The following is a 26,952-nucleotide window of genomic DNA, read 5'->3' as shown; positions in this document are numbered from 1 at the left end:
ATAATGTGATTATTTCCATTTCTCGAGCTGGAATTTTACGAATTCATAATGAACAAATTAAAGAATAAAAAATCGGCGGGCCATGATGAAGTACCTTCATTATTAAATACATTCTAGTCGAAATTATATGTCCTGTTGTGTCCTGTTGGGCCAGGGCTATCCGTAGACGATGGCCCTTCTAGCTCCAAGGACTAAGCGTACTGGCAGTCACCTATCCCCATACCATACAGCATGGCTTTAAGATTTCTGCAGGCGAATCTACAGCATGGAAGAACGTCCACCGCTGTTCTGTGCAAAAGGCTCACTGAGCTCCATATCGACGTCGCCTTGTTACAGGAGCCCTGGACTTACCAGGGCTCTGTTAAAGGCCTGGGTTTAACTGGCGGCACAATACATAAACTTGTACCTTGTGAGAATCCCCGCGCAATCATCCTTACTAGGAATGTGCGGTGCTTTCTCCTCTCAGGTCTCTGTACAAGGGACCTAGTAGCCGTCAAACTGTCAATGGACACGGGGAAGGATCTGGTAGTCTGTTCTGCCTACTTTCCCATCGAAATTGAATCACCCCCCCCGGCCGTCACTGCGGTGGTCAAATACTGTGAAGACTTGGGTCTCCCGCTTCTCATGGGCTGCGATTCGAATTCACATCACGGCCTTTGGGGATGCGGAGATGAGAACCCAAGGGGCCGCTCCCTGGTTGACTTCCTGTGCTCAAATGGCCTAGAACTACTCAACCGAGGCAGTGTCCCAACTTTCTACTGCAATAGGGGTCAATCAATTATTGACCTTACTATCTGTTCACCTAGTACTGTGAACCTTCTCAGCTCATGGAGAGTGTCCCTTGAGGTCACAATGTCGGACCACAGGCACATTCTTTTTGAAATAAAGAAGCAGGCTTGATACGATACCCCAGCCTACAGAAACCCAAGGTGCACTGACTGGGACCACTTTCGAGAGGAACTAGTCAGTGGTCTTACGGACATGCCGGCAAGGTACACACTTCCGGCCGACACAGAGATCGGGACTGTCAACCTGACTCGTGCGATAGTCGCGGCATTCGAGGGCAGCTGTCCCCTCAGACGGAGATCCGCCAATGCCAAGAATGCCTGGTGGAACAAGAACACGGAGAAGCACCGTGACAATACGCGTCGGCTCCTTCGCAGGGCTGAGCGCACTAAGCTTGCCAGTGACTGGGATGCGTTCCACGCAGCTCAAAGGCAATACAAAAAGACACTCAGGGACTCCAAAAGACAGTGCTGGAGGCGGTTCTGCGATGATGTTAAAAATACACCATCCGCAGCACGACTGTGCAAAGTACTGTCCAAGGAACCTGGAACTAAATTGGGGTCGCTGTCACTTCCAGATGGCGGCTTTACTACCAATGAGCGGGAGTCACTGGAGGTCATGCTGCGCACTCACTTCCCAGACTCCAACTCAACTCGCGATCCTCCTAGCTGTTCTCGTGCTCCGATTCGCTTAGAGTTCGAGACTGCTAGAAGAATAATTACCTACGAGAGGGTGAAATGGGCAATCAAGACATTCCCTCCCTTTAAATCTCCGGGCATGGATGCTAACCCCACACATAGTCAGACTATTCAGGTCGTCCCTTGCTCAGGGCTACGTCCCAAAGTCATGGCGTCAAGTGAAAGTCGTCTTCATTCCGAAACCCGGAAAAAGCGATTTTACAGACCCCAAATCGTACCGACCTATCAGCCTTACCAGCTTTATGCTGAAGGCGATGGAGAGGCTGATTGATCGATACCTTAAGGAAAGCATCCTGGTCAACAAACCACTACATGTGCACCAATACGCCTATCAGGCGGGCAAATCCACGGATCTGGCCCTACACCACCTCGTTAGGAAGGTGGAGGGCGCTCTGGGTAGTGGCAAGGCCTGTCTGGGTGCGTTTTTAGACATTGAAGGGGCGTTCGACAACACCCCTTTTGCATTAATCTGCCAAGCACTCGAGAGCCGCGGCTCAGAACCCTGTTTGGTTAGCTGGATAGAGGCCATGCTCTCGAAACGTCATGTATCTGCCCAGCTCAACAACGAGATTGTCGAAACGTTGGCGGCTAGGGGCTGCCCGCAGGGAGGAGTATTGTCCCCTACCTTGTGGTGCCTTGTGGTCGACAGCCTGATAAATCTTCTAAACAATGCTGGCCTATACACACAGGCCTACGCTGATGATCTGGTAATCCTTTGCCCAGGGAAAGACGCCGTCTCAATGCGGGGCCCTATGATGAGAGCCCTGCGTATGGTGGACACATGGTGCCTCTCGGGAGGTCTCAGGATTAACCCCAAAAAAGCAGAGCTCCTACTATTCACGAGGAGACGTAACTCTGGCACGCCCCCTGTTATATCTCTAGGTGTCGAGCAGCTGCATTACTCCAGGACAGTTCGATTTCTGGGAATCAAGTTGGATCCCAAACTCTCCTGGCATGATTATGCAGACACCAGAATGAAGAAGGCCACCTGCGCGCTATGGGCCTGCAGGCGGGCTTTCGGCAATGCCTGGGGTCTGTCTCCTAAGATCCTCCACTGGATCTACTCGCGCATTGTGAGACCTCTTCTCACATACGGGGCTATCGTTTGGTGGCCATGTACTGAGAAAGCGAAAATTCGCGCACAACTGGACAGAGTCCAACGTCTTGCATGTCTCAGCATAACGGGTTCCATGCGGACGGCGCCAACTAGAGCGCTTGAGACTCTGCTGAGCCTTCCGCCTCTGGACCTCGTTGTGCAATTCGAGGCAATGAGGACTGCATACAGGCTATACGTCCTCGGCGAACTACGTGCTGGCGAGACCCGTCACGCAAAAATTTGGTCACGGGCCATACAGGAATGTCCTCTCCTTCTGATGGGCAGTAACTGCATGGCTCCAGTGACTGTGGACTGCGAGGGATTCGTGACGCATATTGCAGGCAGAGAGGAGTGGCAGCATTCCAACAGACCTGCATTGCTAAACAGGGGGACCATCTGGTACACAGATGGCTCCAGAATGAATAACAGAGCTGGATCAGGGCTTATTGGTGGGATCTCACATACCAGTAGGGCATACTCGCTGGGGGAGCACGCCACTGTCTTCCAGGCCGAAGTATTCGCTGTATTAAAATGCGGACAGAAAATCCTAAGCTGCGGACACCGCAATACAGTCGTATCAATATGCTCGGACAGCAGAGCTACCATTAAGGCTATCACGGCCGCAAAGGTAAGCTCCAAGCTTGTACTAGAGTGCATAAAAGTCCTGAAAAAACTGGTACAGGTTGGATGCAGGGTCCAGCTCGTCTGGATACCTGGCCATGCAGGCCATGCAGGTAATGAACAAGCGGACTCTCTTGCCAGACTGGGATCCGCGAATGTGCCGATGGGGCCGGAACCCATAGTTGGTATCGCCAAATGCGTTGCGGTCGCATCAATGAAGGGTCTGCTGGACAAGTGGACCCACCGAAGATGGACTGAGTCCCCTGGTATGAGACAGGCCAAAGCGCACATAGGTGGGCCCTCTGCCTTTCTCACCAAAAATCTACTACGCCTAAAAAGACGCGAAATTCGGCTAGTGACAGGTCTTTTAACCGGTCACTGGCACTTAAGAAGCCATCTCCATACTATCGGTATTGCGGACAACCCGGAATGCCGATGGTGCTGTGAGGAGGATGAAACCCTTGACCATGTAGTCGGGGAGTGCCCAGCACTCACGCGCGCCAGGTTCAAATACTTGAGTAACACTTTCAGTGTACCGAGCGACTTTAAGTCCTTCAGACCAGAGAGCCTTATAGGTTTCTCTAAGGCCGTTGGGCTCTGGTAACCCCCGGTGGGGCATGACGGGTCCATCAGGAGACCTATATGCACAACTGCCTTGGCAGCCCACTGTTTCGTCAATTCAATTCGTCAATTCAATGTCCTGTTGTGTTCTTAATTAACTTGTTCAACTGGAAAAGTGTCATTTGATACTGGCGCTTTTCCAGAAATTCTGAAAATAGGTAAAATTAAACCAATCTTTAAAAAATCTATCGGCCTACATGTCCTTCTGTTTCTAAGATATTTGAATATTGCTTTCTTGACAGGTTATCGTTGTATACAGCGAAAAATTATTTAATTCATGAAATACAGCATGGTTTTTAACACGGTAAATCCACTGGTACAGCTACTCGCAGTTTATACAAGAAATTTGTGGAGTTTATTGATTCGGGTGAGTCCAATTTGGGTATTTTGTGATCTTAACAGGACTTTCGATTGCGTAGATGATAAAATATTTTTGAACCAATTGCATTATAGTTTTAGAAACCAATCTTTTAATTGGGTAGAATCATTCTGGTAGGCCACAATATGTTATATTATATTACTTATTACTCTGCAAGCAGTAAAAGTGAACTCAGAACGGAAAAATTAATACAGATATCGGTGTTCAGCAGGGCTCCGTGCTGGGCCATTTTTTTTTTAATTTTGTCAATAAATTGCCGAATGTTATTGTATTATGGGCTTGAAATATGTTTTTTGGGCGACACGTCTGTACTAATATCAAATAAATCGGATAGAATGCTTGCTAAAGAAAGTAACGAAACATTAACTTATGTAAAGAATTGATTTTGTTACAATTCTTTATACCTGAATATACCTGGTTTCATACTCGATAAAGAAACTGTGTGCCTTTAAAAATAGGTGTAAATGGTGAAGCAATATATAGTGTGGACTCTGTTAACTTTTAGAAGTATATGTTGATTTATGTTTAACATAGAAAAAGTACTCAGTGAACGTCATATCTAGATTAGATTCTTTTTTTAAGTTATTTTAAATTTCACAAATATTTTAACGTTTTAAGAAATAATTATATTTTATTATGCTTAAGTTAAGTCTACTTTAAAGTATGAGGTTTGTTTTTAGGGAAACTCAACTTTTTGTGAAAAAAATCTTAAATAAAAGAGAATTAATAGGTATAATAACACTTTTCACATTTCTTTATATAATAATCAAATAAAATATAAATCTCCAAAAATGTGAAAACATATCGTAGGCTGCCAGACCCTATAAAATAATCCAACTCAATAAATGCTTTTAAATATTGCCTAAACTCAATGCTGATATCTGTGGATATTTAGTTTAAGTGAACTTCTTCCGTAATCTTATAAACCTGTTATATTTTTTTATTGTTTGTAAATTTTAAACTAAATAGTAAAGTGTTTGTAAAGTTAGGTTTTTGTTTTTTTTTGCGTTCTGACCTCGCTCCTGACTATTCCTAATAAATAAACTTATCTATCGACATTAAGTAAGCCAAGTGCCATGGATATTTCTTTCGTTGAAAAACTGTTTTTCAATTTGTAATAAACAAAGTAATAAAAAAATTACTAAGACTTTTTCGACTTTTTGTTTATTGACTTTTCCATTCCCGATAGTTTTGTTTGAATCCGTTACATACAGTGTAATAACTTTTTACATTATAATGACAAAAAATATTATTTAAAAATCCCCCAAATCATATTTTTTAATATACTATATATATTTTATAATATACTATTTAAAAAAAAAAGAGTTAGTTTATGATTTTGAGAGATCCGTTTGAAAATTTTAATTATTAAATTTAAAATTTCAATTACTTAAATTTACAGAATGTTATGAATTTTGTTTTGAATATTTTACACTTAAAAATAATTTATTATGCCGTTTTAGAATCTCACCAGCAATATAGAAACAAGACCGTGAAATCAAAATCCTTGATATTCGTCAATTACTTTCTTACAATTTACTAACATATGTACCTAAAAACAAATCTAAGACGACATAATTATTATATATTACTCTAACAGAAGAAGTCGTCACCAAAATACTTCTCAAACTACAAATGCTAAGAAAATAGACCTGATTAACATGAGAGCTATTATTTTAAACAATTCGGTAAAATTGTTATGTACTTGATTATTTCATCACAGAATAGATATCTAACATAAATATAGTATGTGTATGTACGTGATTATTGCAGTGTTTACATTAACGGGTTTTCTATTGTAAACAGTATTTGTTTGAATTAACTTATATTTATTTCATATACAGGGTGATTTTGAAATGGTGATTAATGTAATGATGGCTGGAGGAAGTACTACGGATCATGATGATCCAGGAAGTAATTGTGCTAAATGTAATTTAGTATTTGATGATATTAAGTCGATAATACAATGTACCAGGTGTTCTAAGTATTATCATGGAAAGTGTGTTAATGTTGACATGCCCGGTTTTCATTTCATCGTTTCATTTCAGAAAATCGACATAGAAATGTGAATCGTCCCTATGCATTTAGTGATGGTGCATACAAAACAGAGCGCGCTAGGAAAAGAAGCCGCACAGATGATCTTGTTATCGATTTAGATGATGTAGGAAATATTATGGCCACCTTGCAGCTCTTAGTCAGTAAAACTAACGAGTTAAATCAAAAAGTCAATTTCCTCTTAAAGGAAAACCAGAATTTCAAACATGAAATTGCCAGCCTGAAGGAATGTAACCCGTCAACAACCCCATCAAGTGTGAACTCTGAGTTGTCATATGCTGCAGCAATAGGCACCAAAAATTACAGCAAAGTTTTGGTTGTAAAACAAAAGTGTCCGGAGAAAGACGTAAAGCGAAGGAGGATGTGAGAAAGAAAGTCAATCCTACTGTTATTGGAGCCGGTTTATCGCTAGGTAAGGCAACTAAAAGTGGCGGCGTTATCATTAAGTAAGACAATGAGAAGGAAAGCGCTCCAGCGATTCAGTCGCAGATCCAGAACAACATGGGTAACAACTACAGTGTTGAGGTACCAAAACTTTTAGAGCACAGAATTAAGGTGGTAGGCATTAATCAGTCTGAGTACAAGCTATCAGATAATCATGTAATTTTGGCCAAAATATAGAGTTAAAATAATGTTCCAGAATCTCCAAACCGAAAAATTGAAATTGTGAGAAAAACTAAAGTCGTAAGCAAAAAGTTTAATATGATCTTGGAAGTTGATGCTACCACGTAAGCATTATTTATTGAAAAACAGAAGATGACCATTGGTTGGAACCGTTGTCCTGTCTTCAACGAATATAGTATTCTAAGGTGTTTTAAAAATGTGTAAAGTGTAGTGGACCCCATGATGTTAAAGAATGTAATGTAAGTAGCGTTAAGTGTATCAATTGTGTAGTATCTAATGAAAAGTATGGTCTTAGGCTAAACGTCAATCACGCTTCTTATGATATAACTAGTTGTGATTCCTATAAGCGAATTAAAGAGTTACAAAGGAATAAATATGTTAAGTAGCAATTAGACCTAAATATTGCACTTAACACCAACATTGTTTATCTTAATTGCCAAGGTTATCTAAACAACAAAGATAACATTATTTTACTGGTAAATGACTGGAAGCCTAAGATCTTGCTTTAAGATTCCAACTAGAATAGTCCAAAGAAGTCAGACTATGATTGATTATTTCACTTCAAATGATAAATCTCTTCCGCATAAAGCCCATCAAACTCGTAAAATTAGTGACCATTCTATTATATCAATTTCTATAGAGTATAGACCAATCGAAAGAATAGCCAATGGATATAGTAGGTTATACTAGGTCTTTGAAAATCTATAAATTGAATAAACAAAAAATTGGAATAGAAATAGTTCAGATATTAACTTACTAGCTAATAATTTTGTCACAGATATTAGAACAATTCTTGACAGCATGTGCCCAAGGATTAAAATTATGCAGAAACAGAAATATGTCTATAAAAAATGGATAACTCAAAATATAAGGGAGCAAATGCAGGAAAGGGATCGTTTATATAAAAAGGCTACCATAGAAAATAACGACAACATTTGTAATAGTAAGCAAGATAAGAGTGGAAAAGGGCAGTTTTTTTGCGCAGACCATAGATTAAAATAAAAATAATCAAAAAAAACTCTGGAAAAATCTGAAGACGCTTTTGCCAGGAAAAAAATCAAAGCATGACTAATGAAATAAAGTTTGAAACTGAAATCATTACACAGGACGATGATATTGCACATAGATTTAATGACTATTTCGTGAATAGTATTGATCTTATTCTTGAAGATAATGGGCAAACATATTTCATTGGATTACCTACAGTCCAGAATACCTTGAAACAATTTAATAAAGTTTCTATGACTAACAGGAAGGAAATACTTAAAAATCTAAAAAACGTTGGTGGTATGGAGAGTGGCATTTCTAAGTAGGTTCTTTGCGATGTTCGTTATGTTGTAGGTGATCGTCTTTTAGATATTGTCAATACATCCTTAAGTACTGGGATTTTTTCGCAAGCCTGGAAACTTTCTACTGCTCTTCCTGTTTCAAAAGTGCAAAACACTAAATTGTGTAATGAATTTCGGTCAATTAACACCGTACCTATTTATGAGAGGCTCCTTAAAGTATCAGTTAAGGAACAGCTACTCGAACATTGTAATATAAATAAAATAGTTGTGCTTAACCAATCGGGGTTCCGTGAGAATCATTCATGTGACTCTGTCATTATTAATATAGTTGATAATTTTCTCAGGGCCCTTGACTCTGATAATCTAGTACTTGCTGTGTTTTTGGATTTTAAGAGAGCGTTTGAAACCGTGAGTAGAGATATTTTAATTAGGAAATTAGAATGGTTAGGCCTTAAACATAATGCATTAAAGTGGTTTCAACCTTATCTAATGGTAGAGTTCAGCGAGTTATGTACAGGGTGGCCAAATAAGAATGCGAGGTACTGTATCTGGGAAACTATTCATCGTAGAAGCTTGCGATAAAAAAATTTATTACTAAAATGGCCAAGAGAATGACCTGGAAAATATTTTCAAGTTTCTAAAATGGCCGCTAGGGGGTGCAACTGCAATCTTTAATCTAGAAAACTGATGTTTCTATAAATTTTGCTAAATTAACCTAACAAAAAAATAGCTGATTATTAAAGTAGAGACTAATCCAAACCTTTTTTATTTGAATAGTTTTGCTGTAACTCTAAAAATAAAGTGGTGGGGGGTGTGAGTGCAAAAGTTGGCTTAAAACACACCCTGTATACTAAAAACGCCTTCGCCGATTTTATCAAACTTGACAGATATACAATCTATCCAATAAAGACAGAGAACTCGGCACCTATAGTAAAGAGTGTCCGATCGGGTTATCATTGACCCAAGGGGTATTGACCCAAAACTAATTTTGACATTGGGGATTTTAATAAACGACCCTCTATGCTCTAAATATTGGTCCTTTGAGCCGGATCCGATGCGCTTGCGCTGGAGGATTTTTTATGAAATTTCGAATAATTTTTCCCTTTTTTTATTATAACTTTTTTTTCTCTCTCAAGAAACTTTTTCTCCTCAAGAAAAACAACAATTTGTTAGCTCAAAGAGACATTGTAACAACTGTTTAAGTTTTAAGCATGGTATTTTTCAATGTTCATCGGATAGGACATGCGCGGTATGTTTTCGCCAACACCACACGATATTTCATCAATCTTTGAGAAATCGTTCAAATGAATATATATATATAATAATAATAATAATAATAATAATAATAATAATAACATATAGTTTATATTTCCTCATAAGATATTACATATGCTCACTCATAGATATAAATAAGTTTACAATATAATTACAAAGAAAAAAAAATCCATCAGTGTGTATTAATTCAGCATGTAACTGTAAAGAGGAAATAAAGGTCATATTTCAGCTACCCTCAGAAGAAGGAGCTGTTAGGACCTTGAATATTACACTTATAATTTAAAAAAAAAGTCGCGAACCGCATTATAAATTGTACGAATAGCATGCATACCCTCAGCCATAACTAACCGAAAAGAAAAGAAATCTAAATTATCCTAGCTCACTTATTATTTACTAATAGGAGGCAGGGAAGGAGGAACGAGGGGGGCAGGTATATTGACTATATTTCTGTTGTAGACTCTTATAGTAGAGAAAAATATACATATAAAAATTTATATTTCCAAACGCGCGCCAGATCCAAACACGGAATCCCGACACAAAAGAGAGCAGAACCAGGGCGACTGATTTACCAGAGATGTCAGTATTAACCAGAAATAACATAAATTATTTCAATGCATTAAATATTATTTTGTTTAGATGAAAGTACCATTTTTATTGATTTTTTAAAAGCCGATGTAGATTTAGAAAAATCCCAAATTTTGTATTTATTAATTTTGGACACAGTATTGTAAGAAAATTACTTTTTAAAAATTTCTTTCTTATTTAAGGGTATAGACAAAAGGTCATGCCTGCGAATATTTATATTGTGAACGTCAGTACGATATCTGAGCTTATTATAGATATATGGTGGTGCTTTACATTTCATTATTTTATAAAAAAACATATGGAGTGCAACTCTCGGCGATTTAACATATTAAGCCATTTAAGATCAACTAATTTATGTGATACCCTTTCCCTACGTCTAATTCCACAAATAAACCTTATGCACGAGTTCTGTAATTTTTGAATTTTTGCAGAGTTAGCGCAGTATAAAAATGGTCCATATAGTGTATCTGCATAATTAAAATGGGATAAAATTAATGAGTCGCATTAAAATGTTTTTGTTTCTTTTGACAAATAAGATCTATGCTTGTGAAGTTTTTTTAGCATTGAAAATCCTTTCTTAAGACAACTTGTAATGTGATCTATGAACTTTAGCTTGACGTCTATGATCAGGCCTAGAGTTTTAGTTGAGACATGAAAAGGGATAAGTTCTCCATTAAGAATTAGCTGGATATGTTCCAAAACTGCCCTTCTGCTATTATCACCACAAAATAATATTGCCACGCTCTTGGCTGGATTCAATTTAAGAGAATGATCTGTCGAGACTCTATTTACTAAAGCAAGGTCAGCATTCAAACAAAAATTAGCTCTTTCAATATTACTAGCATTAAATGACAAATTAAATTGTGTGTCGTTGGCGTAGAGGTGGTATTTACAGAATCGCAATTTATCCATAAAAGCCGACGTAAAAATGCTATACAACAAAGGACCCAGAATGCTACCCTGTGGGACGCCAGACCTTACTATTGCCACCCTAGACTTATCTTCTCCAATTAAAACTCGTTGTATTCTATCATTTAAAAAAAGATAAAATTAATTTCGTAGCTGTAGTATTAAAACCGAAATAATGTAAAATATTAATCAAAAGTTCGTCATTTAGCATATCAAATGCTTTAGAGTACTCAAGCAGTATTAAAATCATTGCATCACCCTTGTCCAAACTGGCGACAACCTCATCAGTGACGTCAGTAAGAGCGGTAACACAGCTAAATCCCTTTCGAAATCCCGACTGTTTTTGTCGGGGATTTTAATTTAAGGGATTATTTTTTTTAGGAAGTGGCATAATAAAAGAAGACTTCCAAGATTTTGGAAAGTACGAGTTTAACAAACAACTATTTATAATATGGGTAATAAATGGTACTATAAATGGACAAAAAAGAATTATTAATGTTGTGTTTAAATTATCAGGCCCAAACACCTTAGATTTAAGTTTGATAATTAAATTTGATACTAAATTTTCATCCACTAGTGTAAAAGAAAATAATGGTGGAAACTTCTGATTAGATTTATAGAAATTGAAGGTTTCGTTTGTCGGAGGTGTAATATTAGAAGTTAAATGATTAAACCAGTCGTTAAGTTAATCGACTTTTTTTAGATGTTCGGGAATTTGTCTAGATTTGTAATTTATTATATTCAATTTATAAAGCTCCTTCCATTTGTCTCGAGTAGTGCAGTTTTGAAATTTGTTATTTAAATAAGCCTTTTTTTCATGACGTACGGCGGTGGTGGTAAAATTTCTTATCTGCCTATAATAGTTCCAATGTTCCAAATTTTTTGTTTTTCGAAAGCGCATTAAAGCCCGATTTCTGTGTTGCTTCATTATTTTTATATTATCAGTAATCCAAGGACAGTAAGGTCTATTTTTACAAGTTTTAACAGTAAGAGGTGCGTGAATATCTAGTATATTAAGCATATAATTAGTAAGGATAGACACTTTTTCATCAATATCCTCAGTATCATAAATTTGATGCCAGTGTGCACCTTCTAGATCCATCTGAAAATTATCAAAGTTAATTCGTGTCAAAGGTCTGTAAGAAAACATATTGTTTTCCTTATTTAATTTATTTAGTTGTAGATTACAGTATATTAAAAAATGATCCGATATATGTATATTTATAATACCAAAGTCAACTAAATTATCCGAATTATAGCATATTAGATCGAGGAGATTTAACGAACCATTAGAGACTCTTGTCAGAAATATACTGTTTTAAATCAAAAGTATCAAGAATCCCATTTAAGTCATCAACCCTACTCGACCCAACTTAAGCATGTCTACGTTAAAGTCCCCAAAACATAAAATTTTATCACATAATGTGTTAAGATTTATTAAAGTGTCTTCAAACATTGACAAAAATTCACTAAAATTTCCCCTTGGCCGCCTACAAATAACCCATAAATGCTCGATTGCATCAGCACACTCGCGGTATATAATTGAGTAATTTAATGTGTTGTGGATATATAAACCAACCCCACCACCTTTAGTGTGTCGATCTTGCCTTTCAAAGTTGTAGTTTTCAATAAAAGTAGCCTGATCGTCAATGCCCTGAAACAACCAGCTCTCCGTTATGCCAATAACACCACAGTCCTGGCCCGCCACATGATTCTTAAGAATATCAAAGTTATTAAGAAGTGATCTGACATTGTTGCTCTGACAATAACATGAGCACACAACATAAAATCAACAAATTATAATATAAGTTATAAGAGGGTGGTAAGAAAAGGTATATAAGGTAATAAGACAGACTATATTAGACTCTGGTTCTCAAAACTCCTTCATTACTGAAAAATTGGTTAAAAAGTTAAATTGTACCCTACATTATAAGAAAACAGAGCTTTAGGTGTAGCCCTGTCTGCTAACGTATGCAAACAAATGATAGATATAGTTTTACACTCAAATGTGCATAGGCAAAAGAAATTTAAAGTGTATTGTGCTGTTCTTCGGACAATTACTTGTCGCTTACCTTAACATGAAATTAACACTTCCTCCTAGCAAATTCCAGATGGAATTTCATTGTCAAACCCTCAGTTTTCTAAGCCCGATGAAATAGATATTCTCATTGGGGCAGATGTCTATTATTGATGTTTTTATATATATTATATTATTAATGTTTTTACTTCTAGACAGAGTGAAAGTGTGTCCTTGTTTGTACAATAATGACGAAAATTCAACACTAGGGCAGATAGTATTTAATCTTTGGTCGAGGAAATTGCCGAGAACTTTTAACTCAAAAGAAGTAGGAGGTTTCTTGGTAGAGGACATATTCAATAAAACCTCGATAATTTTACCTAATGGGCGTTTCCAAGTTGACTGGCCTTTTAAATTCCCCAAGGAAGCTGGAAGATTCTTTTAATATTGCTCTAAAATGATTTCAAACCCTTAAGAAGAAGTTTAAAAACTCTCGTGACTATCATAATAAAGTACAAAAGGTTAATCGATGAATATGTGTCCTTGGGATGTGGTAAGTCTGTTCCACTCTCGCTTACATATGAGTTAACAGAAAATAAATATTTTCCACGCTCTCATTAAACCGGACAGTATAACAAGCTGAGAGTTGTTTTCGATGCGTCCTGCAAGACTAGTTCAGGTGCTTGCCTAAATGACGTCAAAAACGATGCCTAAATGACGTCTTTAAACTACACACAAAACACTAGGTTTCAGGTTGCACCTGAAACCTGTTCGATATTTGTCATTTTCGAAGCTTCAAATAGGTCCTAACATCATCAACAGATATCGAAAAGATGTTTTGACAAATTTTCATTAATCCTGAGCGTAGATTTTTGCTCAACATTTTGTGGAGCTCAGGAGAGGATCTAACATGCCTGGAATTGGCTACGGTTACTTATGGCAGGAATCGTGCTCCTGTGTCTATTTAAAGTGTTTTTACACAATTAGATCAGGTTGCCCTCCTAAAAACGGTGTCATTGCCAAGAAAGGAGTTGTGTGCCATGTTGTCACTTGTACAAATGGTGACCAAGCTCATGCTAATTTATAAAGGTCGTTTGAAAATCGAATTTGTATTTTTATGGACTGATACAGTCTCCTGCTTCTAGATGGTCTGTGTTTGTGTCAAATTGTGTGGCACAAACTCAAGAGTTGACTACATCATTTTTTTTGGAAACGCGTTAGGTCAGCTGAGAATCCAGCCGACTTACCTTTTTGAGATGTACCTTCACAAGACGTGCCGGAATTAGATTTATGGTGGCAAGTGAAAATGTAAAGAATTTAAATCAGCTTCCCGAAGAAAGGAAGACAACTTTGGTTGGTGTCGATGAGTAGTGTCGATGAGTAGTCCTAGCATATATACAGTGGTTTGTAGATAATTGTAGATAATGATAGATAATGTGGCCAATAAAAGAGTTATTCGGGTTGTTCCCCTCGATATTGTCCAATTAAAAAGTTTAGTATTTTCTATAGTCAAGGTGCTGCAAGCATAACTCTTTTAAAGAGATTTAACAATTGAAAAGTACTTATACAGTAACTGATAAGCATTTAATTAAACAAAAACCTCTTCTCGATGTTGATGGATTTTTGCGGATGGGTGGTAGACTGGATGATGCTAATATTTTCTTCGAACAAACACAGCCCCTTCTCTTACCCTGTCATAAGCGGTTTCTTTGATGTTATTTGATGAAGAAAAAAGGTTGAAACATTCTGGTGCTCAAAATGTACTGCCAAACTTTCGTGATTTTGGCCGCAGAATGGTCTTAGAGAAATTAAACAAATAACCAGGAATTGTTATTTGTTTCTGTTTTATAGCACAACCAGGAAGGTACAGGAATCTCGTTGTTTTAGTAGGGTTGATATTGATTTGGACGGCGGCCTATTTCTCTTAAAATCGTCGAATCTATGTAAGGCACCCATTACGTTACCATTTTTGTTTGTATGTTGTTTATTGAGTTGGTTTCCAGTTTATTAACCAAAAATTTTCTATAAAGTCTAAAAAGGTTCACTCTAAAAAGGTTCATTTCGAGGAGAGGGAATCCTAATATAATCTTTAGCGACAACGCTACTAATTTTGTTGGTTCTAAGAATCAAATTATAGAATTGTATAATTTTCTCTAAAGTAAAAGAAGATTTCAGATTCCATACACGGTTTTTAAGCACAAAATTAAATTAAATTTCAATTTATCCCTCCCAGAAGGCCACATTGGAGTGGAATTTGGGAGGCCGCTGTCAAGAGCACCAAATATCACTTCTATCGCTTGGTCGGAGAGACACTACTAGAATTAGAAGAATTTTACACAATTCTTAATTAGGCCATTTTAAATTCGAGGCCAATCTATCCAATCTCTAACGATCCAAATGATTTACAAATGTTAACTCCTGGGGACTTTTTAATCGGAACCAACTTGACAGCTTACCCAGATAAAGACGTGGCTGATGTTTTATAAAATAGACTTTCTCGCTGGCAACGACTTGTACAAATTCAGCAAATGTTTTGGAAGCGTTGGAAGGTCGATTATCTTAGTAGGCTCCAAAACCGCCCCAAATGGATCCAGACGTTACGAAACCTAAAAGAAAACGGTTTAACCTTTTAAAGGATGATGATACACCCTCTCTTAGATGGCCCTTAGTTAGAATCCTCAAGGTTATCTCTGGAGCAGATGGGAAGGTTAGAGTTGTCAAAGATAGTGTGTCCCCGAAGCATAGCTAAAGTATGTCCTTTTCCCCAGACGGATATTCCTGAATCGCAAATACTAAATGACTCTACGTAGGCCATATTTTTTAAGTAAATACCTAAGTTTATTGTTTGAGATGTTATATGTGTAGGACAAAGTAAAGAATATGGGGTTAATTTTTATTTCTGACAGCAATCGGTTATACTCAAATATAAAAAAAAATATTGAGCTTAGTTATCATATCCCTTATTTTATTTATTTTTTTTAAATTTGGTAATTTCAATAGGGGGAGTATGTTGTGAAAACCATACCTGTATAGCATAGCATGGAGCAGAAGCCACCGCCGCGATACCGGGAATACAAAAAAAGGAGTGTGGAGATTAAGTGTGTTGTGACGGGAGAGGGACGACTTGGTCCAGAGAACTCGGCGCGTAAACACGTGTGTACCTTTAACCTTTGTGTGGTTGTAAACAACCTGCTCTAATTTACGCATTATGATAATTTTCTAATAGCTCGACAAAAGAAGAGCATTTCTAAGTTTTTCTTAAATATTTTAAGCGTGAAAGCTCAAGTTTTGTTAACTGTTTTATTGTTCGATTGCATAGTCATTCATAGTATTTACTTCTGTTTGTTTTTTATGATGTATTAAATTGTGTACATGGTGGACTCACTTATTCAGCGACAATCAAGGTAAATTCTTTCTAAATTTTTGGCGACAACTTGATAACCCCATAAAGACTCTCAAGGCTGTAGTTTTTTAACCCTTCAAAAACTAAATTCTTTGTACTAAACTAAGACGCTCTAAGAAATTAAAAGTGTTTTTGATTTATTTGAGTGACAAGTGAATTTCGAACATACGGAGTTTTAATAACGCCTCTAAGGTTTTATTTCGAATTATGTTTTATAACAAGTAACATTTATTTCTCTTTGTGAGTATTCTATTTTATTTCTTGTGGAAATTATCTAACGAGATTCTGAGATCTTTTATCTTGCTTAAATAGTAACAAACCTTTCTTGCAGGGACCAAAAAGGGCTGCCGCTCGCCTTTTACCTCTTGTGATTTAATGCATGTTTTTTATTTCATTATATTATTTAGTTTAAGCATGAACATACTGGTATTATTTCCAAAAACCCCTAAGGTATAGTGTATCTGTCCAATAAAGACACAAAACTCGGCACCTATGGTAAAGAGTGACCGATCGAATTATCATCGACAGGGTGTTGATCCAAAACTAATTTTGACATTGGGGATTTTAATAAAAGACCCCCTCTGCTCAAAATAGTGATTTCATTGAAGTATTTGTAGTGACTTGTTCTGTTCAGGCCTTGTACAAAAAAATATTATTTCCAATAGGCAAAACCCATGTATAGTATTTTCAAATACACACGGATTAAAAATAATCTTTTTATCAACTATCCTTCTCAGTGTAGCCATGTAAAAAAATTGCAAGCGCAAAAGCATAAACACCTAATTTATTTTCCTTTTTTTTTCAAAAACAATATACTAATGCCAAATAATCTTGTTTCTAAGATAGTGCCATCCTAAGCATAAATTTTCGGAGTTTTTTCGTTTGTGTAATTCAGTATAATTATTTGATGAACAGTAGCTGTGCTTATAATTTGAACACTACAGTGTTAGGGATTTTAAAAATATTTATGTATTACACATTTTATGTATGTGTACATACTTTTGTACTTAATCACTTTTATACTTGTTATGTTATATTTGTTTAAAGTATGCTTCCGGTGCCTGATCCCTAATTATCATTTTGACTTGCTCGAGACAGTCTAGCGAAAGTTTATTAAGTTGATGGCTTTTAAGTAGGTGTGTAGATATTTCGATTGGGAACATGTTTCATCTTCAAGCATTGAAATATAGGAAACATTGTAGGCAAATATATTTTTTTTAAAACTTAATTGTTAGACCTTCTCAACTTCCATGTCTTTATCCGGCATACCTGTAAGGATCTGTTTTGGGGTGCCTTTCTGCCGTCCCAACTAAGGATATCATAATCTCTGTGATCTAAAGACGATATCACATTATCACTACATTGGTAATCAGATTTATAATAATATACATAAATAGATAAATAATAATAAACTTATTGCTTTAGATATTTATTTATGTTAATATAGGAATATTTTTTAAGCCCAATGGGTAAAATAATCTGTGGCATATTATTCATTGAATTTAAAGTACTTTTATTTGCAAATGATTTGTTGTAAATTTGAAAATTTCTGATGAATAAATAAATAAATATTTTTTCTTTCATAACTAGAATTTATCATTTTAGATACCTAGTACAGGTATAGCCTAAAGCTATCGTGGCTCAAAATTAAGGTAAACACATGAAACTTGTTATGGATAAGGATTCGTTCTTTGACTTATTCAATCACCAAACATTTTGCAATTGCTACAATTTTCTTATTTTAAACCGAATATCTGGAATATTTTTACATATTTTGATAGAAGCTTGTCCCGAATGTGTTAGGACATCAGCTAGGTTACATGCATTGTACTTTTAATCACGCGCTTTTTTTTTAATCACGCGCAAAGAAAATGCTTGTTTAATTAAATTACCTAAAGTATTTTAGAAAGTGTCAGTTAAATTTAAAACAATAAGTTTAGACAATCTATGCCAAGGTATAAAAAATTAAATTCATTCGAAAATATTGACCGTGATCAAAATTCTACCCGAAAACTGGCTTTTATATAGAATAACAGCATTTCATATTTTTGACTAATAGTTTTAGGCGTATGTGCCTGCATCTTATTAGACTTATATTTTTTAGTATTAGACAAGTTTCAACTAAAGCGCCAAATACCTCTATAATATTGTAGGATATGTCATTAAAATCAGAGAAATAGATAAACTTGTTAATCAACAGATGATCACCCTATAACTGCGTTAAAAAAGTTTTTAAGAGTCTTGGAGTATTTCCACTTTTTCGTTATATCTATTATTTTGTTAAATACCTGTATAAAAGATGTAAAAAAATGTAAAAAAGATGGTTTAAAAAGACCAAGTTTGGGTCATATCTTCTGGAAAATTACTCTCATTTGTTTGATATATACGTCATTGAATTTACGTAAAATATTTAATCATAGTGTTCGTTAATTTTTCTTAAACTTATAGGGCCTAAGATACGATCACTAGATCAAAAGCTCCTAAAATGAAAAATGGAAAGAGTCTCCTTAAATTCTTATAAAACCCCAGTTATTTAAGTTAAAACTCTTATAGATAATGAATCACTACTAAAGGGCACACGGTTGTATAGATTTAATCCCTGGAAGAGAATGGTTGATAACCCAGTTAATTAGGGGCTGGGAGGAAAGACCATGTGGATAATATCCGATATAATATACTTATATCACAGAAATGTTTAATAATATAAATGAATTAATGCAACTAAAATATAATCGACCATCAAACAACTTGACTTGACGTCAAACAACAAAATTATAGAAAAAAATCTTACCTATATGGAGCACATAAAGCCCAAGAATCACAAAGCGCAAAAACCTAATTTTCATCATTGTAGTCTGGACATTTTCTTAAAATATTAAAATATTTTGTGAGGATAACACTATTATACCAGGAAGAAACTTCCACAAACAACCACCTAATACACAAAAGGTCTAATCGGCGGAGAAAACGCAGATCTAATAAAATGGAATAAAACGCGATGCTCAGACAAAGGGTGTGGAGCGTCTGTGGCCGTCGCGACGCGTCTGATTCTGGGCCCACGGCGTCGTTTTGCATGAGATAGAAAATCGTATATACAGGAGCGTACTTTTTATCCAAGTGATAAAAAATTACATGTTTGAACGTCGCCATGAAAAAGTGAGTATCTATTATGCTGTTTATTATATATATATTATATATAAACAGCATATATATATATGCTGTTATATATTGTGTTATATATATATATATATATATATAGGGTGTCTGAGACAAAACAGTCCGCCCCGAAAATCTTTAAAAATAAATTGTTTGGGCAATGAAAATTGGCGGCGCTTATGAAAATTGATAGTTTCCTCAACACATGCAAAACTTTAGGTGCATTAGAACTTCCATTAGATTAAATTTTCTGAACGCTTAAAATTCCTCTTTACTAATTTTGTTATGGCGGCACAATTAAAAAAATTATGTAAAATTTAATCGGAAAATAATTATTTCAAAATCGATATAAGTCGTTTATTATTTAAAAAGCAAAAAAAAACACCGTTGTTTTGATTGCAATTTTAAGATGTTTTTTAGGAATGATAACTCAATATCTCTATTGACTTACTGGATATACCGTTTGAGAAAAAAATATAATTATTTTACTATGATAAAAGAAGAGTCCAAATTCGACGATTGGAGGGTAAAAAAACACCGTTTCTACGGATGAAAAATTAAGATTTTTTTAAGAATGATAATACAGTATCTATAGATACTTACTATATATGTCGTTTAAAAAAGCCGACGTATTTTAAAAAACTAGAATTTTTTTACTATGTTAGAAGAAGAGACCAAATTCGGTATTTTCAACAATTGAAGAATTCATGTGTGTATGTGAGAACTGTTTAAGGCTTAGTATTTTTCTACTTCCTGATGCTTTATAGTATGAATCTTCCTTCGAACTCGCTTGCACCATTTTTCATCAGGTATTTCAATTGTTCTTTTATTTACGGCGCAAGATTTTGTATTTATTCTTAACATTATAGTCTTATGGCAGGACAATACATATTCTCTAACATTTCTAAAGAATCTAGTTGGTTTTTTTCAAAGCTCTTCATGCAAGAGATAATTTTTTATGTGTTTAAAATAATTTTAAGGCATTACTGGAACGACCTCTAATAGGAAGAGATAACCAAAGAGGTAGGTAAGAAAAGTAATGTTAAATAATATACGATAACTATCGGATTAAAAAAATTATTTAAATTACTAACACCTCCATTGCACATTTGTAAATTAACTATTTCTCGGATTAAAATTTAAAAGTTTTTTGTTTGCTTAGTTTCTTGTTATTATGTACATTTTTTTTCAAATCAGTATTTAGAAACAATAGGTGTATCAATAAAAAAAAAATTCCAACAACTTTTGTTCAGCAAAGGTAAGAGTAAGAATATCAAATTTAGAATCTAATAATATTACAAAATATCCAAACCACTGCACGAATTCTTTAATATTTGCAATATTAAAAGCAGCCGCAACAGTTTTCTCTAACAAAACTTAAATATTATACTAAAATGTTTAATACATACAATTAAGAAAATTTTCATAATGTATGCACAACAAATCTGAATAAGAGTAACTGGACTATTGACATGTTTATTATATATCGTTTTATATATATATATATATATATATATATATATATATATATATATATATATGTAGGAATTTATCGATGTCTAGGGTTATGATAATAAAAGTTTCTGGTATCAATTAAATAAGGTTTAATAATAAAGTCAAAAGTTATACGGATTTTACAAACAGCAGCACAAACAATCTAACAAAGATTCGACACAGCGGTAACACAGCCAAACCAACATGAACAACGGATGATTATTTGAAATAAACATCTAAGAAAGAATACTTCTGTACTCACGTCTTGAGTAACCTCTTAAATTTATTCGTCTTATATCTTAAATAAATCATAACACCAAAACCCCGTCTAGATTATGATGTCAAGACAGATAAAAGCACTCCCGATAATAAATCAAGCGTCTCTTGATTTTCCGTCTTTTCGGGAAAAACTTTTAAGATATAAACGTCGTTTCGTCGTTATCGTCGTAATATTTTTTAACGTCCCGCCGCGCAACTTTCGCTACTCAAATCTAAACAGAGACTAAAAACCCCCGATTTTGTTCTTACATCAACATTTCGGCTTCGAACTCGAATACCTGGAACTACCGCAAAGAAAGCCGTTTCTTAAAAACGCTTCGATTTCCATGTTATTGCCTTTGGCGGCTTGCCGCGACGATTATTATTAGAAATGCTTTGCCGTTTGTTTATATGTATATAATATGTACAAAATTAAAGATTTTCCCATATATATATATATATATATATATATATATATATATATATATATATATATTGATATATATCGAACACCCTAACATAACATACGAAGTAAATAGTATATATATATATATATATATATATATGTATATATGTTGAAAATCTATATATATTTTGTTCTTACATCAACATTTCGGCTTCGAACTCGAATACCTGGAACTACCGCAAAGAAAGCCGTTTCTTAAAAACGCTTCGATTTCCATGTTATTGCCTTTGGCGGCTTGCCGCGACGATTATTATTAGAAATGCTTTGCCGTTTGTTTATATGTATATAATATGTACAAAATTAAAGATTTTCCCATATATATATATATATATATATATATATATATATATATATATATATATATATATATATATATATATATAAATATATATATCTCTATTTACTTCGTATGTTATGTTAGGGTGTTCGATATATATCAATATATATATATATATATATATATATATATATATATATATATATATATATTGATATATATCGAACACCCTAACATAACATACGAAGTAAATAGTATATATATATATATATATATATATATGTATATATGTTGAAAATCTATATATATATATATAGATTTTCAACATTATATTATGGAAATAATGTTACAACCGATTACAACGATTTGGAATATGAACCAAAATTTTCCTATGATGTGAATTTATTCCCTATTACAGACCAACAAGTAGATAATGAAAATTTTCATATTACCAACCCTTCGAACATGCTAACATAACATACGAAGTAAATAGGCAAGTCACTAATAACCTTCCTTACATCGAAATTCAAAACCCACCAATCAAACTATTAATAGATACTGGCTGTCATCCTTTAATATTACGACCCTCCATCGTTGAAAAATATTTCCTCGACAAAATTTACCAATTTTCATCGATATTAAAAACCGGAGTTGGAGAAAAAGAAGTTCTTTACTCAATATTCCAGTCTTTACAGAATTACAAACAAATGATTCAATCGATTTCATACTCTATGATTTTCATAACTATTATGATGGTATTTTAGGCCTTCGAGAATGAACTAAATTCATGTATCACATTGACCTATATCATAAAAGGTTGATAAAGTCAGACTAAGTCAGTCAGATTTACGCGATTACAGGTTACAACCTGTCTGTACATAGCGTTACTAAACAAAAGCCCTTTGATGTCTTAAATGGACGTCCAAACGCTTTAGACCCTTTTGACCTAACCGATAAGATTATAATAAATAAATATGTTAATGATCGTAAAGACCGATTAAAAATTATCTATGACGAAATCTATAAGCAATCTCTCAATACTAAATTACGTTTAAACGAAAAACAAAATAAAAACAGAGAAACCCCCATAGATATCCCATCAGGATCAAAAATCTTTGTAACCGATAAATCCGCTTCGAGAATTAAGATAAAGCGCGTAAGAAAATAGAATACGTTCAAGAAGATATAGGTAATAAAATCATTACTAAAAACAAGAAAGTACATAAATCTATGTTACAAAAACCTAAAAAACACTTTCTTTTCCCTAGAAATAATGAACCTCCTGACACTTTAGAAGAGCTTCGCAGTTCTACAAGTATTATCGACAACAGTGATAGCGACTAATCCTATCATAACCCCAATCAAATTCCCTTTATTCCCATTTCAGCTAGGAAATGCGAGAATTATTGAAAGTAAACATGCTTTCCTTCATTATATAGAAATTAACCTATTAGTGATAGAACTTACTAAACTAGAAGATAATTTTAGAATTTTAATTGCCGCTTGTAATGAAACAAATATTATTAACGCTTTACTTTTACATCATATTAACACATTAAATCTGCTTAAACATGCTAGCTACTTTATTAATAAAATCAAAACTAAACTTAATAATATTAAACCACATAGCCGTGAAAAACGAGGTTTAGTAAATATATTAGGTAAAACGTCAAAATGGCTTTTTGGTAAATTGGACTCCGATGATGGAGAAAGATATGACAACGCAATAATTGAAAAATTACGCTATTGTCAAAATACATATAAAAAAGAAATAAATATGCAAATGTCATTAACAAAAGATTTAATTAACAGTTATAATATATACACCATATATACACTAAGTAAAAATCAAAACTCTTTAAAAAATCATGTTGACCTTTTCAAAAAGCAAATGAATAAAAAATTAATGATCTTTCTATATATTTAAAACTTTAAAATACTATAAGTCAATTAATTATAAATTGCCAGAGTTTTATTACCTTCCTAGACAATTTAGAAGATGCGATAATATTTGCTAAATACATTACATAGCAGTGGCGAAGCGTACGAGTAGACAAGGTAGACACTGTCTACCCAAAATTATCCAGTTATTTCTCATTAATTGATTACGTAATTATTTCATGTAATTGTTAAATTCAAATTAAAAAAAAAAAAAAAACACAGAATGTAGTCGCTCTCCTTACTATTATAATATAGTATCTAAACGGCTATAATATCTATCTATCTATAATATCTAAGGCGCGCCCCGCCTGACGCACCAATTAAAATAAAAATGCAGGGCTGACACCCAATTAATGTATACGAGCCCCAGGAAGACACATTGATATTTGTCTTCCGAAATTTGGAGCATCTAATCGAACCATATACGCATCAAGCAGATGACAGAGGTCCAGCCGCATCAGTATTTAGCCTATTACGTATACAAAATTTACTCGCGGGAAAGACATTTGAGCTTTTGTCTATCGAAGTCGACCAGCTATTTTATTATGCTCTTGAGGGTTATTGTTTATGGACACGCTTGATCTGGTCGGCCGCAATACATCTTCAGTTTTGTTTTTTGATGAATCTGCATTTGGCATTTGGTGAGGGCGCGTGCTATTGTAATGTAATAATTAGTATTTTTATTTTTGGGTGTATAGAAAAGATTTTTTTAATGGATATTTTAGGGGTTATTTATGAACGACTGTTTAATATTGGCAATTGTATTTTAGTTGTGTTTTTATTTGTCTTTAAATAATTTTAAAATAATGGATATTATGGATTTATAAGTTATGGTTATACCTATGTTGTGTTTTTTTTTGTAACTAGTATTTATTTTTATCTATCTATCTTTTTATGCTAGTAGTAATAATTTTTTTCTTTTTTATATCACTACATATTTTTCTCTTTGAGTTAATATTTCATGCGCTTTCATTATCTATTTCATTAAAGTGAATAATATTGAATACACATTTTTTTCTAATTAACAATTTTTATTGTTTGTCTACCCGAAAGAAAAGTTCACGCTTCGCCACTGTTACATAGTACCGTAGTTTCAGCTATTCAACTAGAACAAATAATTTTAAATCTAACTATCCTTTATGGTGAGGAAAGACTAATATCATTTAGCGACTTAAATTACTATTATCAATTAACTGGACTTCAAGTAAGTTTTTCAAATGATAAAAAAATTTTTGCTATTTATTTCCCTATATTTATAAAAGAAACTTTCGAATTTTTCCACTTGTTTGCTATCCCAACAAATTAAACCATTATAATTCCCAAACTTCCTTACCTTATAATTGGCACTGATCTACACCAATATCAAGAAGAGGCCTGCCCATTGATTGAAGACCTGTACGTCTATCAAAATGCCCTAGGACACCAAGTGGATGACTGTACTAGGACCCTCATAAGAAAAGCAGAAAATCTAAACTGCAAGCTGCTTAAAATTAACGTAACTACCCCTATTAGTCATACTATCAATCAGCAATACATTCTAGCTATTCCTACTAGCAACAAAATAAAAGCACAACAAACGTGCCAAAACAAGCCAATTTTCTTCATTGATACACCTAGTTTAATAGAAATACCATTTAAATGCGGTATAAGCTTGCTAGGATCACAATTCTGGAATCAAGGGGATATCCTAAGAATCAACCCTTTTCATCTACCGGATGTAACATTCAATGACTTAGAAATGCAGCTGCCAGAGGAAACAATCCAACTGGATTCAATCGACTTCAACCACATCAGATCGTTAGCAGAACATTCCAATATCTTGAAAACCCTTCCAGAAGTAGAAGAAAGAATTCATCCTGCAGCCTGGAGCTCTAGTATAACTCTTGGAACCATACTAGCCATATGCTGTATATTCTTCACTCCCTACAAACTTATCAAAAGGAAAAGGTCTATTAAAGAGGAACTAGAACTTCAAGACAAAGAAGCTAGAGAAGAAGAAGATGTTACCCCTAGTACCTCGAGAAACAACACATCATCCCTGTTGTTTTCGACTTAGGCGGGAGGAGTTATATTGCGGAGGGTTGTTGAGTAATGTTGAAGATATTGGGTCACAAACACGAAACTGAAAATAACCAAAACTTGGGAGGAGTTATGTACACAATTATGCCACCCTATATACCAATATACCCTATATACTAATATTTTGCTTATGTATATGCTTACCCAGTTAAATTGTATTTCATGCTTCATTTGCATTATTTAGTCTATATAATCACTTGTTATATTAAGTTAAGGTAATCTTCATTTTTGCTTAGAGTACACTGTATCGCGGCTTGTCAAAATAAAAGTTTTTTAAAACGTTATTAACGTGATAGGAAATATAACTATCTATAGATACTGTTTTATCATTCTTAAAAAAATCTTAATTTTTTACCCGTAGTAACGGTGTTTTTTTACCCTTCAAATGTCAAAAATACCAAATTTGGTCCATTCTTTTATCATACTAAAAAAATTCTAGTTTTTTAAAATACGTCGGCTTTTTCAAACAACATATATAAAAAGTATCTATTGATACTTTATTATCATTCTTAAAAAAATCTTAATTTTTTACTCCTAGAAACGGTGTTTTTTACCCTTCGAAAATACCGTATTTGGGCTATTCTTTTATCATAGTAAAAAAATTCTACTTTTTTTAAATACGTCGGCTTTTTTAAAAGATATACATAGTAAGTATCTATAGATACTGTGTTATCTATCTTAAAAAATCTTAACTTTTTACCCGTAGCAACGGTTTTTTTTTACCCTTCAAATGTCAAAAATACCGAATTTGGTCTATTTTTTTATCATAGTAAAAAAACTCTAGTTTTTTAAAACACGTCGGCTTTTTTGAACGACATACATAATAAATATCTATAGATATTGTATTACCACCTTTAAAAAAATCTAAATTTTTCATCGCTAACAACAATGTTTTTTACCCTCCAATTGTCTAATACACCGAA

General features: G+C 34.3%; 1 protein-coding gene across 3 annotated transcripts in view; it reads right to left on the bottom strand.

The window, feature by feature from the left end:
- LOC126734965 (uncharacterized) overlaps nt 1-26,952 on the bottom strand; it is a 202,465-nt gene that overhangs the window by 152,806 nt on the left and 22,707 nt on the right. For 2 of the 3 annotated variants that reach the window (XM_050438831.1, XM_050438832.1), the window contains exon 1: nt 19,150-19,387. The exons of the other annotated variant lie outside the window; for it this stretch is intronic. In XM_050438831.1, coding sequence (XP_050294788.1) covers nt 19,150-19,207 — 58 coding nt within the window. In that variant the 5' untranslated portion in view covers nt 19,208-19,387. Of the gene's footprint in view, nt 1-19,149; nt 19,388-26,952 lie in introns of those variants that run through there. 3 annotated transcript variants of the gene reach the window in all.

The sequence above is a fragment of the Anthonomus grandis genome, chromosome 4, assembly GCF_022605725.1.
Source record: "Anthonomus grandis grandis chromosome 4, icAntGran1.3, whole genome shotgun sequence".
Taxonomy (NCBI): Eukaryota; Metazoa; Arthropoda; class Insecta; order Coleoptera; family Curculionidae; genus Anthonomus; species Anthonomus grandis.
Note: the sequence above shows the minus strand (reverse complement) of the source record. Positions and strands in the feature narration are given on the sequence as shown.